General features: G+C 41.7%; 1 protein-coding gene across 2 annotated transcripts; it reads right to left on the bottom strand.

The window, feature by feature from the left end:
* Positions 1 to 3,744: 3,744 nt before the first annotated feature.
* On the bottom strand, positions 3,745 to 24,283 carry mmd (monocyte to macrophage differentiation-associated). Of its 2 annotated transcripts, none has more exons than XM_024141204.2 (7): positions 24,211 to 24,283; positions 16,420 to 16,501; positions 16,014 to 16,174; positions 13,621 to 13,695; positions 5,973 to 6,074; positions 5,645 to 5,714; positions 3,745 to 4,521 (listed from the first exon to the last, which is right to left on the bottom strand). In XM_024141204.2, the coding sequence occupies exons 1-7, from the start codon at positions 24,246 to 24,248 to the stop codon at positions 4,318 to 4,320; spliced, it is 732 nt and encodes a 243-aa protein (XP_023996972.1). In that variant the 5' UTR covers positions 24,249 to 24,283; the 3' UTR covers positions 3,745 to 4,317. The 2 variants fall into 2 exon arrangements, with proteins under 2 accessions (XP_023996972.1, XP_023996973.1); XM_024141205.2 differs by lacking the exon at positions 24,211 to 24,283 and adding an exon at positions 18,153 to 18,536.
* Between the last annotated feature and the right edge of the window lie 114 nt (positions 24,284 to 24,397).

The raw sequence follows: 24,397 nt of genomic DNA, 5'->3' as shown, positions 1-24,397 counted from the left end.
GTATGAATGTAAAAGATGTTGGAAAAAAAGTTGGATGGTGTTGTCCAGTACTGTGGTTATCCCAAACAATTAGTTTACTACAAACCAAAATATTCAGTACAGAGATGATATATTGGTTAWAAGAGATGTTTATATAAAGCTATTCTATATGGGTTTTTTTGTACAGTATTTTTCCTATACATTACTGGCTATGTATTTTAAAGGCACAGAATCCAGAATAGTATTATTTATTAAAGAATACAAATACATTACTCAAAGAACCAATATAGTAGTGTTTTGATATCTTAACCATAATAATGTGGTAGTTTTACAGCGATTCATCCAAATCCAGCAGCAGTAACAGATACTTTTGGGCATTATTGGAAGACACTCCTGTATCCTGGTTATATACTATAGATTTAGCCGTTAGTAACCTTTAGTTCCTTGTGTCATGGAATCGTAGTGCTTTAAGCTCGAGTCTCCCCAACGTTAACATGAAATAAAGTTGTGAGTATGGAGGATGGAATGTATGGAATGATCTTTAATTGGTTTCTGTAGAGACCCGCTATTGTAAAGGAGATGCCAACACTTGCTTGCTATTGATTGTCCTCGATGTCACCACTAGGTGTCTCAAGAAGACTCCTGTTATGGGTTCCTTCACTCAGATGACCAAAATATGTCGCAGGAGTCCTTTGATGGTAAAACTGAAAAGGTTTACCTTTAGTCATATTCTGATATATACTAATATTTGGAGCCATCTCTATGTTCACTAGTTAGAATGATGTTACAATGAAGGGGGAGGGCAATTTCAGGTTACTGTAGCTGCTGTTTGTCTGCTTGTTAGACCTTGCAGTTCTAGTAAGCCCCACTGCCTGAGTGATATTACTCTCAAMGACACTGCATAGCTTACTGAYGTCTCTATTTCTGCTATAATACTTCATTAAATTCACAATTGACCAAATACAGTGTAGTGTTCCTTACCTGTTGKAGATCATGGTCCAGCCAAGGTGAGAGTAGAGATMATATGTTTTGGCTGTAGAGAAATGGCTGYAGGMGGTTTTCCTTATTCACATTTCTWTAGCCCATCCGTACAGATATGGGTTTTGTTAGRTGTGTGTGTCCATGTACTTTAACATYCTATTCTGTACCATGGACGTACCATATGAAAGAATAGGATAAAGCCATTACCAGTCCACACATTGCCCACATACCTCCCTGTAGAGTGACTTCACTACCTCACCCATGAATGGAAAAAAGTAACCATAATTCTGAGTCTATTCCAGTGCCTTGAATACACTGACTGTTCCTCAGTCTCTCAGCGATGTAATGTCATTATCACCACTTGAATAGGTTCAGATCTAATGCAGCAAATATTCTATATATTTACAATTGTCTTTTTACTTATTTAAAACACTACAATTAACTAATTACCATTGTATTAATGGCAACACCAATGGACTGTTTCACAGAGGGTACAATAGATACACAATGAAAGGAGTATTCTGTCTTGTTTATCATGGAATMAATGCATAACATATGATATTCAGTCCTTGGCCTCCCTTTCTGTAATTCGTAGTGTCTAATAAAGGATTTTCTGTTTCTTTTGATGTGTCACACTTGTTATTTCTGCTAGTGTCAAACATTTTCAAACGGTTTACTGTATACACTGAGTCTATATAGTACTTAAGCAATAAGGCCCGAGGAGATGTGTCGTGCCTAAGAACAGCCCTTAGCCATGGTATATTGGCCGTATACCACAAACCCCAGAGGTGCCTTATTGCTATTATAAACTGGTTACCAATGTAATTAGACCAGTAAATAGTCATTTTTAGTCATACCCATGGTATACCATGGCATTCAGCCAATCAGCATTCAGGGCCCGAACCACCCAGTTTATAAAAAAACATTAACACCTGTCCTTTCCATGACATAGACTGACCAGGTGAATCCAGGTGAAAGATATGATCCCTTATTAATGCCACTTTTTTAAATCCACTTCAATCAGTGTAGATAAAGGGGAGGAGACAGGTTAAAGAAGGATTTTTAAGCCTCGAGATAACTGAGACATGGATTGTGTATCTGTGCTGTTCAGAGGGTAAATGGGCAAGACAAAAGATTTAAGGTCCTTTGAAGGGGTATGGTAGTCGGTGCCGGGCGCAACGGTTTTGGATTTTTCACACTCAACAGTTTGCCYTGTGTTTCAAGAATGGTCCACCACCCAAAGGACATCCAACCAACTTGACAACTGTGGGAAGCTTTGGTGTCAACATGGGCCAACATCCCTGTGGAACGCATTTGACACCTTGTAGAGTCCATGCCCCAGCAAATTGAGGCTGTTCTGAGGTCAAAAGGGTGCAACTCAATATTAGGAAGTTGTTCCTAATGTTTAGCATACATTTAGGAAAGTAATGTCACATAACTAGTATTTCTAAAGGAGTAAAAAACATTTACAGGTGGCTGGGTTGTCAGTTGTGGTATGTTCAGAACATGGTACTAAATGAATGAAACCGCTGGTATCAACATTTCAGTGGCTTGTGTGTTTTCCTCATCCACCTGCCAGTCTGATTGATCAAAAAGCTCCCAGGCCCAGCAGCTGTCTCAAGCATCAAGGTCAGTGATTGGAAGGTCTCTTGTTGGGACTCTGTCTGGCTACCATTCTGTCCATGGAGGAAATGCACTAAGGGGAAATGCAACTCCTTTAATGAAGGTTTGGTTTCCTACACAGAACAATGGAGAAATGTGTTTTCTGTCTGTATGAAGTGCTGTGACAAGCCCCCAGAGGTCAGCTATAGTTTCAACCTATAGATCTAGTACACATTTACAAGACATGGACAAACTGAGACGAAAGGAATGATGTTGAGGGCATTTATTTTTCATCAACACATTAGTTACCCATTTCTTACAGAGTGAACATTGTTTTCTATATGTACAGCACCAATACACCCAATGGATAAAGTAGAGAGTTAACAAGAAGCAGATGTTTTCCCTAAAAAGGCCAGTACGGGATCATGTGCCAAAACAGAATATACAAATATTACAAAACATTGTGGTAAAGGGAGCAAGACATTTCAGAATGGCTACAATCCATAACAAAATCATCTGATTTCTCCACTTAGCATAGCTAACAAAATGTCAGGGAGGGGAAAAACAAAGGCATGRTCACCAAGGGCTGTACAGTGTTTTACACAAGGYKAATTTGTGAACACCTGTTCCAAAAACTGTCTCTGGCAATTTGAYAAACAAGTGAGAAAGCTAAAAATMGATAAATCTACCAWRCATTAAAAATCATTATAGGGTTGGTTGTACATMKCACYTTTCTCAATCAATTCAACTTCATAGTATAATGGTACTGGTCTTCATAGTTTCTCAACTGAAATGGCAAATACTCCTCAAAAGAAAGGTAGGGAATGCAGTACCATTAAAGATCCAAAAACACATAACAGGTTAAAATTAATACAAAGAACAGAAGGGTAATTTAGAATGTGAGGAGTTTTTAAATCAGGAAGTGTGTGATATAATGGAACTATCTACTATACCATAAAAGTGTCAGCAGTGATAATATGTGCAGAAGTACAGGACATCTCAGATGTACTGTAAATACTGTATCTTTCTGGAAGTTCAGTCCAATCACAGAGACCCTTTTTAAAAGCTATACCAACTCAAATACTCACCTTCTGAAGGCTCCATATTTGTGAGAAAGAATAAAATTACACAAATCAGAGTACTTATTAAACATCATATCCAATAGTTCTTTGCGGTTCTTATCATACAAAAGTGCTTCTGAAAAATAAGACTGCACTTAGTTAGATACTGATAAATACTGATTCAGACATTTTGTGTCTAATGTGTACAGTGCACATTTACCTCAGAGTGAAAAGCCCAACTCAATTGAATGTCCTTCCCAACTGCTTTCCAATCAATAAGATGACTGACAAAATCACTACAAATGACAGATGATACTAAGTATGGAATGTGAAGTGATACAAAACACTGATATCAATACAGCCCAACGTATCATTATGTGTAGAAGATGAGAACAATTTCCAAATGGAAGTCATAAGTTGATCATTTTAGTTGTTTTGGTGGTTCCAACTGAATAACAGTTGTACAAAAACAGAATTACAAATAACCTTTGTTCAACATTTGTACAGTCAAAGATAAACCGAAAAACTGTTCCCTACCTGGAAACAGTAAACAATGCATGGTCATTTTCGTAAACTTTCCGGCTGTGGTTGCATCCTCGGTGGGCAGTTGTGGGAGTCTTTATTAGCTGGTGCCTCTGTCGAGAGGCACTGGAGGGCACTGTGTTTTCAGTTAGCCTACTTGACGCGGTGGGGGTCAGGTGTCCCGAATAGTATTAGCAGGGGGACTCCTGTAGAGGTACTTCCAGATAGCGTAGTAGTGCACGGCTGCAGCCAGCGCCACAAACACGTGCCAGATGGCATGGGCAAACGGGATGACCCCGTCCGACTTGAAGAAGATCACGCCCAGGCAATAGATGAGTCCCCCACAGGCCAACTCATACAGTCCATCCGTGTTGTTCTGTGGAAAATTTGTGGAAAAATCTCATGTAAAGGACTAGAATATTATTCTCCAAGGTTCAGCATATAGTACAGTAATACAACCCCTAAAAACCTTTGGAGTCTGAGTGAACTACCACAAGAAGTCCACAGGGGGGCATAGGAAGCTGAACAACAGATATTCTGCTGATCATATAGCGCAGGGCTATTCAACTCTTACCCTACGAGGTCCGGAGCCTAGTGGTTTTCTGTCCTACCTAATAATTAATTGCACACAGCTGGTGTCCCAGGTCTAAATCAGCCCCTGATTAGAGGGGAATAATGAAAAATGCAGTGGGACTGGCTTCAAGGTCCAGAGTTGAGTTTGAGGGATATAGTGGTACACAAGTGAAGGGTGGTGATGGAGGCTGTGATCACTACGCCTTGGTGATGGATGCTACTGATAATGTATAGTAAGTCACTAATACACACATTAACAAATTCATTAACTTGTTTTTGCAAGAACACCAGATGACGGTAGGCATTACAAAGGTGCAAAACGATAGAGCACCTTAGAACAACTCCACCACTTTTCAACCTCATTTTCACTATCTCCAGCACAACTCCAYTGTCAACGGCCCATTTCTAAGTTTTATAGAAAAAAAATGAAGTGAACAGTTCTACCAGATGACATCATCAAAAGTTGAACCATTTTAAAAACAGTGATTTTCAAACACTATGAGATTGACGGAGACGTGGGGAGCAAGAAAATACCCTCCCTTGGGCAAGAAGCTCATTGCAGGTTTTGAAAATCAGTTTTCCCTTTTATTCCTACCCTGTGATGTCACAGAGAAGCATTTTTTAGGACCTTCTTATTTTTTTTAACCACAGATCATAGAAATGGGCAGTTTTCACATATGTAGACACTGGTTTGGTGGAATTGACAGATTCCAGATTTTCTAGGGCCATTTTAAATTAAGTTATGTAAAATCGGTCATGTTTAGTGCATCTGCCAGATAGCTCGAAACAGAGTGTCAAAGCAAACAGTAAGCAGCAGATGCAAATGTAAGCAGCACTGCCACTACCGCTGTGAGTGTGGGTGGTGAGGTGGTGACTGAGTAAGGAGATTACAGCAGAAAGTCAATATGTAAAACTGAGTACGTTACCATTGATGTCACAACCAACGCAGGGAAAAAACCCATAGTCAAATAGAAGGCGAGCTCAACAACTTTATACCTAGAACAAAAAAAACACAGAATATTCCATATTAAAAAAATACCTACTTTATCACCAGAAAAACTACAAAATTGAGAACAAAAGTGATGATGGTTAGCAGATATAACAATGGCCCTGTTCATCAGCTTCATTGTTATAGGATTCATTGAGACCGTAGTCTGTACATATCCAATTACTCCACTGAAGATTTAGTAAAAAAAATTATATTTACATTGCAAAAAAGGCATCATTAAAATGCAGAAAGGTTATTATACTGACTTTTCGTGGTAGTTGAAGACGTATATCGTTCCTGCCGCAGCCATTAGCCATACAAACCAACGCATGTGAACTGCGAGTGGGCCAAGCTCACGAAGATTCAACCTGGCAGGAGAGAAAGATGATGTTCATTCCACACTMRAGCCTAGGGAAACATACCAACTACAGGATCCTCATCACATACATGAGATCATTTTGAATTACTTGTGTAACCRCGGTTCTATGAGAATACCAMTGACATSRYTRYKRWWSMGMKWKTMKCMYYYMYTSSSMWKYSYGSSMSWKARWYMCSKYWKWRARKSKYTCWSWRYYKGWCWGWRMYYMKSAMWSMSGWKMYWMGMSYYKRSKMSTSKWCCKRWKWSSMKSKRAKWSGSKYSCKKWCMSSWSKRWWRRYYTRWTMTRRKWWSWRSRRMCWKMRRCMRGKYKWSTMGRGAKKKYMSWKAKMCYMWMWCWCATKMKACRKYMYTTKRKKWAGWAKCSYYYWMRTWTATTTCTTATACTTGTTTRGATGTGTCACTTATGGGATATGGTCAACTCCCATAACACAGACATGCTCTCTGAAGCCAGGGTAGCTCCAACAGCATCACCTCTCAGAGGCTATGACACTGAGGGAGTATGCCCRACGAAGGTGCAGTGACATCCAGTCGGTGAAGACCACAAACATATGAGGGGTGGCCCAACACGCTATAGCGCAAATCTCCCCTAAGGAGATGCCTTAGACCAGTGTCCAAGAGGTAGTCATATCTCTAGTGGAATGAGKCCTTCTGGGCTGTAACCTTGCTATTATATTTTCCAATACAATAGCCTACACTATCTCAATATAGCCGTTAACGATGTAGGGGGCCTCCCTTTGCAGGGAGGTGCCCACAAAAAAACGCAGAGGTTGGCTGCCAGTGAGTACAGGCCGCTTATTAGTTTTGTAGGCATAGGGCAGACGGTAAAGCGGGTTAGAAAGAGAAGTYTAACATCTGTCGAGGCCTGTGTGACAGGCGAGATACCAGTCAACTGGACGTTTGGAGATCTTCCCTCTGTCCAAAAAGGTCCTGCAATGAAGCATACGGAGCATTTAAGGAATGGTCTGTGTAAGTTACACCACTTCTCCAAAAAACGCATTGTCTGTTTCTCCAAACAATGGGCATGTATGTGGGGCACTGGCACTCTGGATTGTGAAAGATCTTGAGTGGCCGGCTTGTCGCATTCAGATTTATCCTCCCACGGGCTATGCTCAGAGGGTCACGGCTACTGGGTGAGGGTACAAATCTTTCCGTATGTTAGGGTCCGTGGATCCCTGCATAACAGTGGCTACCAGGACTGGTTATAGAGCAGGAGAGTGGTCTCCGCTAACCAGGGTGCACCTGGCCATTGCAGGGGACAAAGATCAGGGATAAGCCTGTTACCTCGCTCTGCTTAGAGTGGGGGTGTCAGGCCTAGGAAAGAGAAAAAGCATAGGGCATTACCCTTGAGAGGGTGTGCCGTCACTTCCACCCCTAGTGGTGCCTAATCATAATTTAGGGACAGGGTCTCCAAAAGACCATTATAGGGTTGACTCGTCTAACAGTGTCTTCTCGAGTCAGTCTGGATAGATGGGGAGGCCGGGTTCTCAGGGACTGGTTTGAAGTGCCAGCATGCGAGTGTCATGCTCACCCCGGGGCATAATAACACCACGGAGGGAGAGGCAAAGAGTGTCCCAGTTAACTAGGATACCTCGCAATGGGTCGAAGGCATATGAGCATGAATGTTTCTTGCAAAACCTGCTTGATCCTCTTGGACTACAGGTGGCAATAGGTATGGCTATGCCGTGTCACCGAGCGGGGTTCTTTGCGCAAGAGAGACCGGCCAATGGAATGACTAACAGTGGCAACCGGTGTAGCCAAAAGAAAGAAGGAAACATGCTGGTTACCCAGATCCTAATCCTAAGCAATAGATCAGCTACAGGTAACTGCCAAAATAAAGGAAACACTTGAGAAAATGAGGGATACAAAGCATATTGAAAGCAGGTGCTTCCACACAGGTGTAGTTCCTGAGTTAATTAAGCAATTAACATCCCATCATACTCATATATAAAAATGCCCAGTTGCCCATTAGTTCATTGTCTTTGAAAGAGGGGTCTCAAAGAAGAATAGGGGGTTTAAAGCGTGTGTGTGTGTGTGTGTGTGTGAGAGAGAGAGTGAGTCACCAGATCTCCACCCAATATGGGAGATTCTGGAGTGGTGCCTGAGACAGTGGTTTCCACCACCATCAAAGCCTCTTGTGGAAGAATTGTGTCGCATCCCTTCAATAGAGTTCCAGACACTTGTAGAATATATGCCAAGGCACATTGAAGCTGTTCTGGTGGCTCGTGGAGGCCCAACGCCCTATTAAGACCCTTTATGTTGGTGTTTCCTTTATTTTGGCAGTTGCCTATATGTGTCTGGTCTGTTTTGGCCCTTCCCCGGAAGGGAGGGTTAGAATGAGCGAAGATCTCCTCAGCCGCTCGTTCAGAAAGCAAAGGTGGAGCTGACCTAATCTCAGACTGCGCAAACCAAGCGCAGGTAAGAACGGGACAAGGAACAAACGCCAGAGCGCGTTGGACTTAGTGTACCAGATTGCTGTCTGGGGCTCCAGGGCCCAGCAAAGGTAACCATTTCCCCCCCTCTTATTTTTGGAATATGGAATGCTGTACTGACTGTCCTATAGCTCAACAAAAATAGTTTTCTATCAATAGAGCTAAGTTGCCATAAAATTGCCCAAAAAAGACTGGTCCTTAAAGTGAACCCCGGAAACCTGATTTCCTGTTTGTCACTATGAAAACAGAGAAAGCTGCAAGGTTTCTGCAAAATTTGATTTGATTTGGTTTCTCCCCTGCCTTGCTCAGTTCGTGATGGCGCCTCCTGGTGGTAGTATCGAGGAGTTGCCCACATTAGCCGGTTTTTACTGTGTTGCTAAGGCAAGGAAAAATAAGGAAGCCATGGTATAATAGCAAAAGACAATCTGTCATCCAGCTCCGTATGTCAGAAGAGACCGGAGGGAGAACGGACATGCTAACTTTTTCATCCCTGGCTAAAACCTGAGAAGGTGCCAAGCGGAGAGTCCAAGGGGGATGGCACTCGTGGTAAGAGTGCACATCCTCCATCTTCCCATGTGAGCAATGTCACGAAAGTGCGCTGTTGCAAAAGGGAATAGTGTATACATATTATTATTATTTTTTACAGATGTGCCTCACCACTGTCACGCGAGGGGGAGGGACAGCTTACGTTAAACCCGAGAGAGATGCCATAGGCTTTGGACACTATCCTCCTCTGCCACTTAGGGCTGTGACCTAGTTTGACTGGCACTTCTTGCCCCCCTTAGGGGGTCCACTTTTTCTTTGTCTGTCAAGCTGGATAAGCTTAGCCAAAGAGCCCACTTTCCCACCACCACCAGACTCATAGTATGACCACAGCCTTGGATGGCATTATGGGAGGCACAGAGGTTTAGATCTGTAGCCATACAGATCTCATCCCAAGAAACTGGATTCAGAGTACCTGAATCCAGTTGCTTCCCCCACATCCTCCTGTAACTCTGCCTGGTAGGCCAACAATAAAGAGGTCACATTAAGTTCTCAGATTTAAAGGTCCAAAGCTCTGTATGTCTTATGGAAAATGGAGGCAATAAAGTGATCCATCTTTCCAGGGAGGGAAGTGCCAGTAGTGCTAGCAGCACASRGTGTGGGGTGGAGGTGGTCCGCCAGTGACGGCTCCACCTTGGGAGGGTTGTGAAAACCAGATCATACATTTCCTTGCTAGGGAACCCCTATTCAGGATGCTGCTGGTAAGGGGCTTATTCCATGAGCTCCTAGCCTCTCTGAGGCAGGCTGTCACCGTGGGAAGCAGTTTCTTAGCGGGGGCCATGCGGGATAGGAGTATTTTTCCAGAGCTGGCCAATCGATACAGAGAAATCGGGGCTTGAGCTACTACTAAGCTATATGGAATTATTTTAAAGAAGGTCATACCAAGGATCATTTTGCTATTGATTTGGAATTTTAAGACCCCTTTAGTTATCAAAAAAATATATAAAAAATGTATTTAATTCAAAATTATTTTGAGCCTTACTGCTATTGGCCCATACAAACACATTGACTACATGGTACAACAGATAGCCCCAGATAAATGTATTTAACCCCTTATTTTTGGCACTAAACAGTCTCCATATACAGTGCATTCAGAAAGTATTCAGACCCCTTCACCTTTTCCACATTTTGTTACGTTACAGCCTTATTCTAAAATTMATTAAATAGTCCCCCCCACCCACCAACGACACACAATACTCCATAATGACAAAGCAAAAACAGGTTTTCATAAATGTTAGCAAATACATAAAAAATACAAAAACTTAAATAACATTTACGTAAGTATTCAGACCATGTACTCAGTACTTTGGCAGCGATTACAGCCTCGAGTCTTCTTGGTTATGACGATACAAGCTTGGCACACCTGTATTTGGGGAGTTTCTCCCATTCTTATCTGTAAAGTCTCTCAAGCTCTGTCAGGTTGGATGGGGAGCGTCGCTGCATAACTATTTTCAGGTCTCTCCAGAGATGTTCGATCGGGTTCAAGTCCGGGCTCTGGCTGGGCCACTCAAGGACATTCAGAGCATTGTCCTGAAGCCACTCCTGCGTTGTCTTGGCTGTGTGCTTAGGGTCATTGTCCTGCTGGAAGGTGAACCTTCCTAACCTGCTCCAGAGCACTTTTCATCAAGGATCTCTCTGTACTTTGCTCCAATCATCTTTCCCTCGATCTTGACTAGTCTCCCAGTCCCTGCCGCTGAAAAACATCCCCACAACATGATGCTGCCACCACCATGCTTCATCGTAGAGATGGTGCCAGGTTTCCTCCAGACATGACACTTGGCATTCAGGCCAAAGAGTTCAATTTTGGTTTCATCAGACCAGAGAATCTTATTTCTCATGGTCTGAGTCCTTTACGGGCATTTTGGCAATTACTGAGGAGTTGCTTCCATCTGGCCACTCAACCATAAAGGCCTAATTGGTGGTGCTGCAGAGATGGTTATCCTTCTGGAAGGTTGTCACATCTCCACATAGAAACTCTGGAGCTCTGTCAGAGTGACCATCGGGTTCTTTCTTGGTCACCTCCCTGACCAAGGCCCTTCTCCCCTGATTGCTCAGTTTAGCTGGGAGGCCAGCTCTAGGAAGAGTCTCGGTGGACTCCAATCAAGTTGTAGAAACATCTCAAGGATGATCAATGGAAACAGGATGCACCTGAGCTCAATTTCGAGTGTCATAGCAAAGGGTCTGAATACTTATGTAAATAAAGTATTGTTTTTTTATAGATTTGCAAGCATTTCGAAAAAAAAGTTTTTGCTTTGTCATTTAAAAAAATGTAACTAGGCAAGTCAGTTAAGAACCTGGACGACGCTGGGCCAATTGTGCGCTGCCCTATGGGACTACCAATCATGGCCGGTTGTGATACCCTGGTTCAAATCCAGGCTGTATCTGTAGTGATGCCTCTAGCACTGAGATGCAGTGCCTTAGACTGCTGCGCCACTCAGGAGCCCATTATGGGGTATTGTGTGTAGCTTGATGAGGATTTATATTTTATTTAACCCATTTTAGAATAAGGCTGTAACGTAACAAAATGTGGAAAAAGAGTGAACACTTTTCGAATGCAKTGTATATACTACATGACCAAAAGTATGTGGACACCTGCTCGTCAAACATCTCATTCCAAAATCATGGGCATTAATATGGAGTTTGTCCACCTTTTACTGCTATAACAGCCTCCACTCTTCTGGGAATGATTTCCACTAGATGTTGAAACATTGCTGCGAGGACTTGCTTCCATTCAGCCACAAAAGCATTAGTGAGGTCGGGCACTGATGTTGGGTGATTAGGCCTGGCTCACTGTCAGCGTTCCAATTCATCCCAAAGACGTTCAATGGGTTTGAGGTCAGGGCTCAAGTTCTTCAACACTGATATCGACAAACCGTTTCTGTATAGATGTCACTTTGTGCACAGGGGCATTGTCATGCTGAAACAGGAAAGGGCCTTCCCCAAACTGTTGCCACAAAGTTGGGAGCACAGAATCTTCTGGAATGACATTGTATGCTATAGCGTTAAGATTTCCCTTCACTGGAACTAAGGGGCCCAGCCCGAACCATGAAAAACAGCCCCAAACCATTATTCTTCCTCCACCAAACTTTAAAGTTGTCACTATGCATTCACTATGCCATGGAAACCCATTTCATGAAGCTCCCGACGAACAGTTATTTCGCTGACGTTGCTTCCAGTAGTAGTTTTGACTTCGGTAGTGAGTGTTGCAACAGAGGACAGACGATTTTTACGGCCTGCCACTTCACGGCTGACCAGTTGTTTTTCCTAGACGTTTCCACTTCACAATAACAGCACTTACTGTTGCTATTCAGTAAGGCCATTCTACTGTCAATGTTTGTCTATGGAGATTGCATGGCTGTGTGGTCGATTTTATACACCTGTCATCAACGGGTGTGGCTGAAATGGCTGAATCCACCAATTTGAAGGGGTGTCTACATATTTTTGTATATATAATTTACTTCCATACATTTTTCCGACTGCTACAGGAGACCTTCAGACGATTCTTGTGAGGCCTGTGGGCGTCCTAGAGCAAAACAACCGACATGTATGTTAGATTAGTGTGTAGCACAAACTGTTCGGACACTACAGACAGAAGTTGGCAGATCGGCAGTACKGACTTCAGACGAGTCTCAAGATGCTTGTGGAGGTCGTAGCCAATAATAGTTTGTAACCCAAACCGTTCGGCCGCTACAGACGATTTTGTGAGCAGACCGATTTTCGGGATGTCTCATGGTCTTACAAACACTGCTCTAGCTCGGTCACCTTTCAACGCCGATGCGGAAGTGTTACAAAGGCGAATGCGATGGCTTGATACGCATCCAATGCAACAACAAAAAACGTATCTAGCTTAAATTGACAGATTTTTATGGGGATCTTTTTATTATYCGAATTTGATTTCCGCAGGGGTGAAGACATCAACATTAGGAAGTTAATACAAACGTGTAAAAGTAGATTTGAACGAGACAAGAGAAGAGCGCTAGCAATAGTACAGTGTTGCTGGTAGTAAGGCTGGTGTGGTTAGCTTGCTTTGTAGCTAGCTAGCCAGGTTAGCTTAAGCATTGCGGCGGGAGCTGGACATATGTTAGTGGTTAATTAAAGCTTTACGGTGTGTGCTAACCTAGTTAGCCGACGCGAGGGCTAACCGAGTCTCGGTAGCTAGCCGTGTGGCACTACCTGAAAACCGGAGGCTGAACGAGTAGAAAGTAACTTCTACTCGAAGCAAAAATGTTCCTTTCGGTCAGTACTCAACACTAATCGACAAGAGCTGAGGTTCTAAGTTCGGCAGCGTTAACCTCACGGTTCGCCTGAAAACAGTTCACTAGAAAGACAGGAATCTAGTTGTGCTGAGGAGAGCTTTTAGTGAATGCGATCACTTCCGCAAGGTAGAGGCAAGAATGACCAGTTGGCAGGCGAGTGGCTACCTTTATGAAGGAGAGGGCTCACCTCATTCGTCACTCTGTCTCCAACAGACGCTGTGTGATTGGATACTTCGAGCTTGCGATCCGCCCCTTAGATGCATCCCATAAGTGACATATGGAAATTAATATTAGAAATAGAACTTACCATGGTGTGTAGGAGGCAGCGATGAAGAAATAGATGACCACTCTATCACACATATGAAAGCAGTGCTCCACAGACCTAGAATCAAGACCAAGCATTCAGTATTTCTTTGATTGTGTCTGCCCACTCATACCTAGTATGCAATTAAAATTATGTGCTGTATAATATAACTCAGGTAGTCAGACCGGTTACTGTAATCAAACCTGGTAAGCTCTCGGCTTAGACATTCATTTTTAACACATGGCTAACCTTTGTTTAACCAGCTAAACAGCTGCTCTTAGCGAAAATGAGTTTGGAGTTACCTTTCTAACTAATATGCTATGAGTTTACACTTCATCTTTCAATTATAATGTGGGGAGGTCAAAATAATCATAATAAACAAATCTATAATAATAATAATAAACAAATCTATTAATTTTAAAATGTTGATTACTTCTCCTTTCCATTCACCTGATGATAAGACATGTAAAAAAAAAAAAAAAAAAATTGCTAACTTATGCAAGAAAAGGTTGGCAAGAAAAGGTTGAAGACCCCTGGTCTAGTGTGATAGAACATTCCTCTGCCTCCTCACCTCATGTGGCTCTTCTTCCAGGTGATGATGTGGAACACAGTGGAGACCAGGAAGAGGGCACAKAGGCCCATGCCGTACACCCAGGCTGTGATCTTCTCCCAGCGGTCGTCTGAGAGCCGGTGCAGCAGGGCCATGCCCACAACGGCTGGTACGATGAGTAGCTGCAGGGTACAGACAAAGGGAGACAGATTAACATTACCAACTGTTGAAAACTATCCTTGTAACATACACTCAGTGTAGTCTACAATGATAGTGTTTTTGGTRAAATGTGTTTTCTCCATAACCTATCAACACCAGGTAGAATTCTGTCAATAGAATTAAGCATGGGAAAAAGAGAAAATTAGGTCTGACATTTGAAAACCCGTCTTTGTACAGTCGTGGCCAAAAGTTTAGAGTAACACAAATATTAATTTTCACAAAGTCTGCTGTCTCAGTTTGTATGATGGCAATTTGCATATACTCCAGAATGTTATGAAGAGTGATCAGATGAATTGCAATTAATTGCAAAGTCCCTCTTTGCCATGAAAATGAACTGAATCCCCCCAAAATATTTTCACTGCATTTCAGCCCTGCCACAAAAGGATCAGCTGACATCATGTCAGTGATTCTCTCGTTAACACAGGTGTGACTGTTGACGAGGACAAGGCTGGAGATCACTCTGTCATGCTGGTTGAGTTCGAATAACAGACTGGAAGCTTCAAAAGGAGGGTGGTGCTTGGAATCATTGTTCTTCCTCTGTCAATCATGGTTACCTGCAAGGAAACATGTGCCGTCATCATTGCTTTGCACAAAAAGGGCTTCACAGGCAAGGATATTGGTGCCAGTAAGATTGCACCTAAATCAACCATTTATCGGATCTTCAAGAACTTCAAAGAGAGCGGTTCAATTGTTGTGAAGAAGGCTTCAGGGCGCCCAAGAAAGTCCAGCAAGCGCCAGGACCATCTCCTATAGTTGATTCAGCTGCGGGATCGGGGCACCACCAGTACAGAGCTTGCTCAGGAATGGCAGCAGGCAGGTGTGAGTGCATCTGCACGCACAGTGAGGCGAAGACTTTTGGAGGATGGCCTGGGGTCAAGAAGGGCAGCAAAGAAGCCACTTCTCTCCAGGAAAAACATCAGGGACAGACTGATATTCTNTGTGTAGGAGGCAGCGATGAAGAAATAGATGACCACTCTATCACACATATGAAAGCAGTGCTCCACAGACCTAGAATCAAGACCAAGCATTCAGTTTTTCTCTCATTGGTCTTTGATTGCATCTGCCCACTCATACCTAGTATGCAATTAAAATTATTATGTGCTGGGTGCTGTATAATATAACTCAGGTAGTCAGACCGGTTACTGCAAATTAAACTCACTGAAGTATCTGACATAGGCTTTGAATAAGCACCCGCGAATAGGCTACCACTGCAACAAGTGCTGCTGGTAAGCTCTTGGCTTGGACTTTCAGTTTTACCAACACATGGCTAACCTTTGTCTAACCAGCGCTAGGCAACTGCTCTTTGCAAAAATGAGTTTGGAGTTACCTTTCTAACTAATAGGCTATGAGTTTACACTTCCTCTTTCAATTCAAATGTGGGGAGGTCAAAATAATCAAACAAATCTATTCATTTTAAAATGTTGATTACTTCTCCTTTCCATTCACCTGATGATAAGACAAGACATGTCAAAAATTATATTTGCTAAAGTATGATGGGGTCCCTGGGTCGCCGTTTTGCCTGGGAGGGGGTCCCTGGGTCGCCGTTTTGCCTGGGAGGGGGTCCCTTGGCAAGAAAAGGTTGAAGACCCCTGGTCTAGTGTGATAGAACATTCCTCTGCCTCCTCACCTCATGTGGCTCTTCTTCCAGGTGATGATGTGGAACACAGTGGAGACCAGGAAGAGGGCACAKAGGCCCATGCCGTACACCCAGGCTGTGATCTTCTCCCAGCGGTCGTCTGAGAGCCGGTGCAGCAGGGCCATGCCCACAACGGCTGGTACGATGAGTAGCTGCAGGGTACAGACAAAGGGAGACAGATTAACATTACCAACTGTTGAAAACTATCATTGTAACATACACTCAGTGTAGTTTATAATGATAGTGTTTTTGGTCAAATGTGTTTTCGCCATAACCCTATCAACACCAGGTAGAATTCCGTCAATAGAATTAAGCATGGGAAAAAGAGCAATTGAGGTCTGACATTTGAAAACCCGTCTTTGTACAGTAGGCCTACACTTAGGGAASGTGAACTCACCGCGTGAGTATAGCAGTTTGCAGCATGCTCATAGCAGGTGGGCTGGTAGCGGCAGTTAGCAGAGGCCCGCCTGTTCATGAACCTGAAACATACAGCAACATGCAGCAAGTGTTAGTGGGGCAGGTAGCGGGGAGGACTAGGAGCTGTTACAATACCGGTGTTAGAGGTTATCCTGATTCAGGGCTGTTTCCACACTGTTTCTGGGTTGTTCATGCAACAGTATGCCATGCCAATTGAAGGAAGCAGGAAAATAACACAAGAAGACAAGAAACTGACATACAGTACATCTCAAAGAAAAATAGCATATAACTAACACAAGAAGGCCTACTGGTACATTCACATTTTAGTGATTGACCAAAGAAAAAAAGAAAACTTGTTTAGTTTCAGGTCATTTCCATGTAAAAGGACCCATCAGCACCAACCGGAAGTTTATAAGAGCATATAACATTTTGTTCCAAATGAAAGCTAAGAGTGTATTTTTTTTTTAAATTAAGACATAGATAAATTTTTCAACATTTTAAATCCTAAAAATGTGGAATATGCAAAGGCTTTGATTTCTGGTCACCGAGATGAAAGTAGAGTTCAGTACAGTAGAGCACATGAGTAGAGTACCATATAATGTAATATACTCTTCTGGACTGAACTATACTGTGCTGTATTGAACTATATACTCTACTCTGCTGCACTATACTGTACTATACTTTTATTTACTGTACTGTGATGTCCAAACCTGTGAAACATCGACATCTATGATTGGTAGAGATTTGGTCCGATCTGGACCAACCACATTTGGTCAAGTATGGAGGCAGAGCTCATTAGGGTTAAATACATTTTAAAAATAACATTTTGAATAATAGCCAGTGTGTAGAATACTACTCAAACATGCAAAGGAGAATATTACATGTTTCTACCTTTGTATAGGACACATCACAATGAAGAGAATGATATTCATAATTATACATTTCTGTATAGTACAGACCCATGATGTCAATCTGTTACAGTCATTCTGTTACCYGGTATTGATCCACTTCACTTAGTGTAGTTCAATAACCAAAACAGATTTGTTCATACTCAAGYTGTCATATCATAGCTGAAACCTAATTCTTAATGCAATCATCTTTGAATCTTAATTCGAAATACTTATTTAATAGAGTTTTTGAAAAACGTGGTCACATAAAAAAGTGAGGGAGATTTTACTGTTATACTGTTTCCAAACTTTGCATCTGCACTGTTCCTCAAATAAGTATTTTTGTAAAATGTTCAGTGGCAATTGTTAAAACTATACTTTTGCATATAGGTGTATGTTTTTTTAAACTTTGCGATCAATCGTTTTTATTTGCCACACATTTTAAAGTGAGTCTCAGCGTCACTCTGATAACATGGAATTYCCCTTCATCAAGGACATATACCCATTATTTACAAAGCCATGATTGGACAATTATGGCGACTTGTTTTACCGGATTCCATCTACCTGCGCTATATCGCATTTCCTGGTGGGAAACATTGTAGCTAGTAGGCTATAGTACTGCATGCTACAATAACCATGTTTCTGCTTCATTCATGGCTACAAAGAAACAATCCATCTAAGAATAAGGCTCAGTAAATGCCAATAGCTAGGTTCACTTACGTTAACAAAACCACTTGCCTGAATAAATGAATGCCAGCTATCTATCTATAGCTAAATTCATCATAATGCAAACATTGGATAACTYCCACATTTTTAGCTAACCCACCTTTGAAGGCTGTTCACTCTCTTCATGTCAATGCCTTCACGCAAAACGAAGGGAGGAAATCACGAAGCAAGATTTAGCTAGCGAGCTACAGTCAAAAATAGGAAATCAGCAAGCTAGCCAAATGGGAAATTAGAAAGCTAGCCAAAACAAGAGAAAGRGAAGGCCCAGCTAWCGTCATCAACTAATKAGTCATCTGTYCACATAATAAGATACCCCCAGTCCAAATCAATACATCAAGACACTATTTTAGTATTTTCCTTAATACCATTGTGCTGCAAATATAAACTAGCTTCAATCGATTACATTAATACTATCATTTTAGCAAATACATATCCTCCTGACACTTGTGTCCCCTTGTAGACACCGGCGTTGTTCCCTTTTTCACGATTGAAATGTGTTTAGTTCATGCAAAGAGATTTTGAATGACGGATGCTTGAACCAATAATAGCACTAAAAGTGTGGGGCCTCGTCCTATCAGACCAATCAAACATCTGATGACAGTGTGGGTGGCTGGAGGAGTTCTCAAAATCTGTAACACCATGATGGACAGATGTAACAGTAGTAGTTACTTTTGTTTTTCAACCAGCAACAAACACTAAATATGGGTTTCCACTAGTTACTACAACCCTAAAGTTAAAACGCTTTATCGAAAAAATTAATGAGAACCAAAAGTAGCTTTTTGGTCTTAAATTAAGGTTCGGGTTTAGGCATAAGGTTAGCAGTGTGGTTAAGGTTAATGTTAATGTTAGAGTTCGTTTTTAAATCAGATTTTAATTTCAAGAAGAGAAGTTGTATAAATTGCCGGGGTTTATGACCTTGTGGGTGTGGCAACTAGTGACGAAAATCTGAATATGCATCAAAAATTATTTTTGTATTCTGTTCAGAGTCCAATATCATGTCCTGTGTCATGAATGAATAATTTATTTTTCCAAATTCAGCCTTTTAGTATTGACTTTTTATCTCAGTGTCAATAAACTTGAGCAAATAAACTGATATTACATCATAGGCCTGTTTCAACAGATGCATACTTGCATGCAAAGTGATTAATTCCCAATGTTATCAGATGCAAATATGTCCCTATGGGTAATTGTGTTGTGCTGTATGTGGACAGGACACAAAACAATGTACTGCTAGCCTATGTTGAATTGCACATAAGCAAGGTATCTGATGAGCACTCTCTAACCATAAAGTTACATAACAGTGACAGCATTGTAACTCATCAATGTATCTGATGAGCACTCTCTAACCCATAGAGTTACATAACAGTGACAGTAATGTAACTGGATCATTCAGGAACAGCATTAGATAACACAACACATAGCTGTTTACATAAGACTTTAAGTGCGATATGCAAGCTTAATGAGTTTCAAACTGACAAATGCCTGCAGTTTTTTTTCTCTTTGGGCTATTACAACCAGAGTGAAACATAAGCCCATACTGACTCAACTTCAACGCAGTGGCATTGCACAATACCTTTCAGAACTATTAATAACCAGCACATTTATGCATGAGAAGATKACATTCCCAAATGTATCCATTTTAAATATTTGCATTGGTAAACTCAGAATAAATAAGATGTATAGCCAACCCCTTAGAGAAAGATTTCACATGTTATATTTGGACAGACGGGTAAGCCTCTAAGTATGAATTCATCTCTCTGGTTTTATATGTTGTGATGCCAAAGGATTACAAAAGTAGCCCTAGCCTAATGTGTATTGTAGTTCATGAAAGTCAAATCCACTTTTTYCACAAGATCCTATCCCTAGGGTACACCATGCATCGGACAGTTCAAATGTGGTTTATCCAGCCCAGGAGGAGCTCATGGTTTACGAGCTGTGGAAGTACAGCTGAGGTGGTGGCAGGCAGGCAGGGTTTTTAAGAATGACATTAGCAGAGACAACGGGAGGATGCGAGCAGCCATATGTTAGGGTTTAGCGTTTCCTTGTTCTTGCTGCAAGGCTGCAGTTCCCCCATGGTGCCATGCTAACACCCCTAATGCGATACAGGACTGAGACATGGAGGTTGGCATTCTGTCATACAAACACAGGGTTTAGCAGCTCAGCATAGTGTCCCTGTGTTTCTAAATATGCTATAAAACAGTGTTTAGCTCGTTCTATTTCTGACACTGTTACATGTTAGAGGCACATGCAGAGTTCWTCCGTTACRCCACTCTGCTCACAGTCAACAACCTGAAGACCCATTTCACTTACTCCACTAGCCACAACGGCAGTGCAAGTGGAAGAGCTCATGTTACAGAGGAAGTGTGGTTTAAGGTCCCTCAGGTCAGGTATTATGTTAAGCATCTGACAGGAATCACCCTCTGTGTCACACTATGGCTACACATACTGTAAAGGCTGTGTGTGACCTATTTTCATTGATTGCTTTTAAACACTCAAAGCTCGCCCAACAAAGCCCTCTGCCAGGATGTAAAAGCTCCCTACACCATGTAGATCAACAGTACTAAACAATGCTCCATACTGCCCAACAGCAATGTACTGTACTGTACATGCACACAGCAGGCCATGCTGTTAATATGACATCTTTAGTGGCTACTGTAAGACAGACACTGGTGGGACTACCCACAGGATAACAGAGGCTTTGTGAAGACACGTGATGCCAGGMTTAAACAGCTCTGTAATTGGTTTACTGTTTCATGCTGGAATYCAGTACCTRTAAAAAGGGAAGACATGGGAATCCCAATACTGTGGATTACAATAGGCCGGAAACACCTCTAGGAAAAGCRACGGAATATTCCCATCKTCACACTTAGAATAACAACAACACTAATTCTGTCTGACAAAGATGACAAGAAATGTAAAGGTGTGATATTCAGATGCTTGATGAATCAATGTTGTCAATGTGAAAAGGCTAAACATCTAAATACATAGCTATGCCCTTRGAGGTTTCAGTAAAGAGATGGAAATAAAATGGCTGCTTTTTGCAATTCATGGCATGGTGGATATATTAGTGTATGTTATAGCCATGCTGTCAATGCCCATTTCAATCAATAAATCAAACTGCTGTAAAGTAAGATAGAGCCTGTGTTGTGTCCCAGCCTCAACAGAGWTCAGAATTGATCTAGTAGCTAACAAGCTGAGTATGGCGTGTTCTTAAACTGTAAAGCACATTTCCCCCTGTAGCAAAGGATTACTGGTGTAGTGTCTGCATAGAGGCATGACAGCCGGCCTGCACCCAGCTAATAAATTAGTGCAACATTGCTCTTCACTGTTGACAAAAATACTGCAAGCATTTTCAGATATTTGGAACATTTGGATTTATGTTCACATTAGACCTCAGGAGCCCCATTGTCCTGCAACATGTTGCCTTTTCTAAATGGTACAATTATTTGTTCCCATACAGTATATTCTTACATGGGATTCTGTGGTATTCTATCTTAGTGGTAATTATTTTTACATCTTAATACTCATCAGAACATGATCCTTTCAGATTGCTAGTTTCTCATCAGTTGGAATCTCTTGATTCCAGCTTTTGAGAAATACATTTTCCCAAGTAAATTACTTCAAGAATATAAGTGTCTCTCTCTGTCAATAACTGATAAAGAGATGGTGTGATTCCCTAGGTGTTGATGCTGTTGTACTGTAATCTTCGATTGGTACTGTAGGTGTTGATGTTGTTGTACTGTAATCTTCTATTAGTACTGTAGGTGTTGATGAGCACTACGGTTGGTGTATATGGCGTGAGTAATCGTTCTATTGTACTGGGCTACGGGCCTATGTGTAGATATATGATTTGTTCTGATACTGTAGGACCTCTTTGTATACTTGGTAGCTCCGAAGGTAGGCCGGAGTTAGGGTTTGTTATGTTGTATTATTGCCATCTGGGAACCTCGTTCATATGGAACTGCTAACTCATGTGACTGTGAAATGTTAGTTGTACTGTAATCTTCTATTGGTACTTAGGTGTTGATGTTTGTACTGTAATCTTCTATTGGTACTGTAGGTGTTGATGTTGTTGTACTGTAATCAAGCTATTGGAGTTGCTTTGCCAGGTGTGTCAGCTCAGGGCAGGGTGCATACATGTAGCTTTCTAAGTATAAGGACGAAAACAGCTTAATTTGTTTATGCTCCAGGTAGATGGCATGGGCAAAGCTATTTCGTGTGTACAGGTGCTAGTTTTGGCAGTGACTACTACGGGTTTCCGTCACACCTTCGAGTGAATGTATGATTACTGCGTTTAATTATATTACATGCAAGGGCTTAATTCAGTTTATAGCCTCAGCTTGCACTCTCTTTTAGAGATCCTAATTCAAGCAGATTGACTGAATAATTGGATAAGTGTTAGCCACAACCTCTGTCTCTCAATATACTGTAGTCGTTCAATGGAGTCTGTGATGGCCTAGTGAATTCCGGAGGAGAATGTATGGCCACGACAATCCATACCTGCGAGTCCTCATGAGGCCTGCATTGTGGATGCATTCTCCCCTTTCAGCATTAGGACAACAGAACAAAAGACAGACTCTCTCTAGCGTCTCTCATACCTATAACACAGATCCAAATGGAAACATTGCCAGTCAGAATAAAAGAGGAAACACATTGGAATCAGACAACATCAAGTCAAGGAATGTGTGCATAGGTTTGGCTATTTAGTGAGTCATATACTGTACATTAGGCAAAGTCAGGACTCAGGACCTACAGTAACAGCACTGCGTCACATCAATAAATATCTATGGGACTTTGCTCGTTTCACGTGTACACTGCAGAGCTGCACTACATTATGACTGGTGTGGGGTTGGGAATACAATGTTCCCATCGTATCTGTGTCACGAGAGATACAGGTTTATCCGGGCACTGCATGGCTGCTCTCTGTATCACCAAAGTGAAGTGCCTGGGCAGTCTGGACCCTACAGTCAGGAAATAGCCATGTGTGTGCGCAGACACCTTTATCAGTATTAGATACTGCAGCTCTTTATTGGAACAGTCCATGTAATATTTACATGCACTGATAGGATTCAGCAATTATCAAAGTAAACACTATAAGAAAGTATTTTATTTTTGCTTGATGATAGGAGTAGTCTGTATCAAGCGTCTGTAGTTTCATTATTCATAAGGGAACATTTGTACAGGAAGCTACTACTCATACAGGGAAATTATACAAAACAATAAGCACTTCAGAAAAAGTACACAGTATGCAATATTGATTGATTGATGTGTTACTCTGACCATTTGTATCTTCAATACAGCTTTAATTAATGAGTTAACTGTATATAAACGCTTACATAGCATTTGTTAATGTATTTATTTACATATATCAACTTGTGTTGGCTGAATAAGTCACATGTCTTGACATCAAAGGGTTAGCATGTACATATCTGAAATGGGCTCCATAAATAACCTGTTTCTCAGGCGGGTGGGGAGCGATTAAAGAAGCAAGTCTCAAAATACAGAATATCTGGGCCTCACAAGTCAGACCATGGTTGGACAGCACTTGGCTGAACTGTGGTGGTTACTTCATAAGACTCAACACTGTCAAGTTATGTAATTGGCTAATGGCTACCTTAGTTTGCCTATAAACAATAGAGGAAATGTTGGGCAACTTCCTAATCTGAAAATGCCAGGGCACACTTTGTAATACACTCCTCCTGAGTCCTGATTGAGATAGGGCAATAAGTCTTCATCGATGAAAACATTCACTAGCAGAGCATCATACAAATGTCTATCAAGTAACATTTGACAAAGTAGTGAAGCAAGATACAATGAACGCTCACTGAAGGGGACAGACCTGTCTCTCTTAAAAATAAAAATATAACTGGTAATACTTTGTATCAAATTTAAACACTGAGCATTTGTGTGTGTAATAACTATTGAGCTACGTGCAAAGATAGGTTTGAAAACCGCAACCATTTTTCTCAGTCATGCATTTCCCTCTCATGTCGTGTAACAACACAACCACATGTAATTACAGCTCTGAATTCCATGTTGATTATCAGTTGTGACATTTCTTCTTTTAGAACAGGCTGTAGGCTTCTGTGATCCACCAGAGCTTTCTAAAAGACGGATTTCATGTGCATCAACACTGCACACACATGCCTCTCTCTTACCGTCTCAGACTGGTCTTCTGCAGGTCCAATCCTAGCATTGTCCTGGCCACCAGGGAAAAATAAGTCTAAAAAATAAATGTAGAAACAGATTTTTAAAAAACATATATGTACAAAAGTTTATCCCGCTGCGATAATTCCAACAGGTGGTGGACTGAGTTTTCAGACCACAGTAGTCCTTCTAGAATCT

Source organism: Salvelinus sp. IW2-2015, unplaced genomic scaffold (assembly GCF_002910315.2).
Source record: "Salvelinus sp. IW2-2015 unplaced genomic scaffold, ASM291031v2 Un_scaffold2440, whole genome shotgun sequence".
Taxonomy (NCBI): Eukaryota; Metazoa; Chordata; class Actinopteri; order Salmoniformes; family Salmonidae; genus Salvelinus; species Salvelinus sp. IW2-2015.
This window is presented reverse-complemented; position numbering and strand designations above follow the sequence as displayed.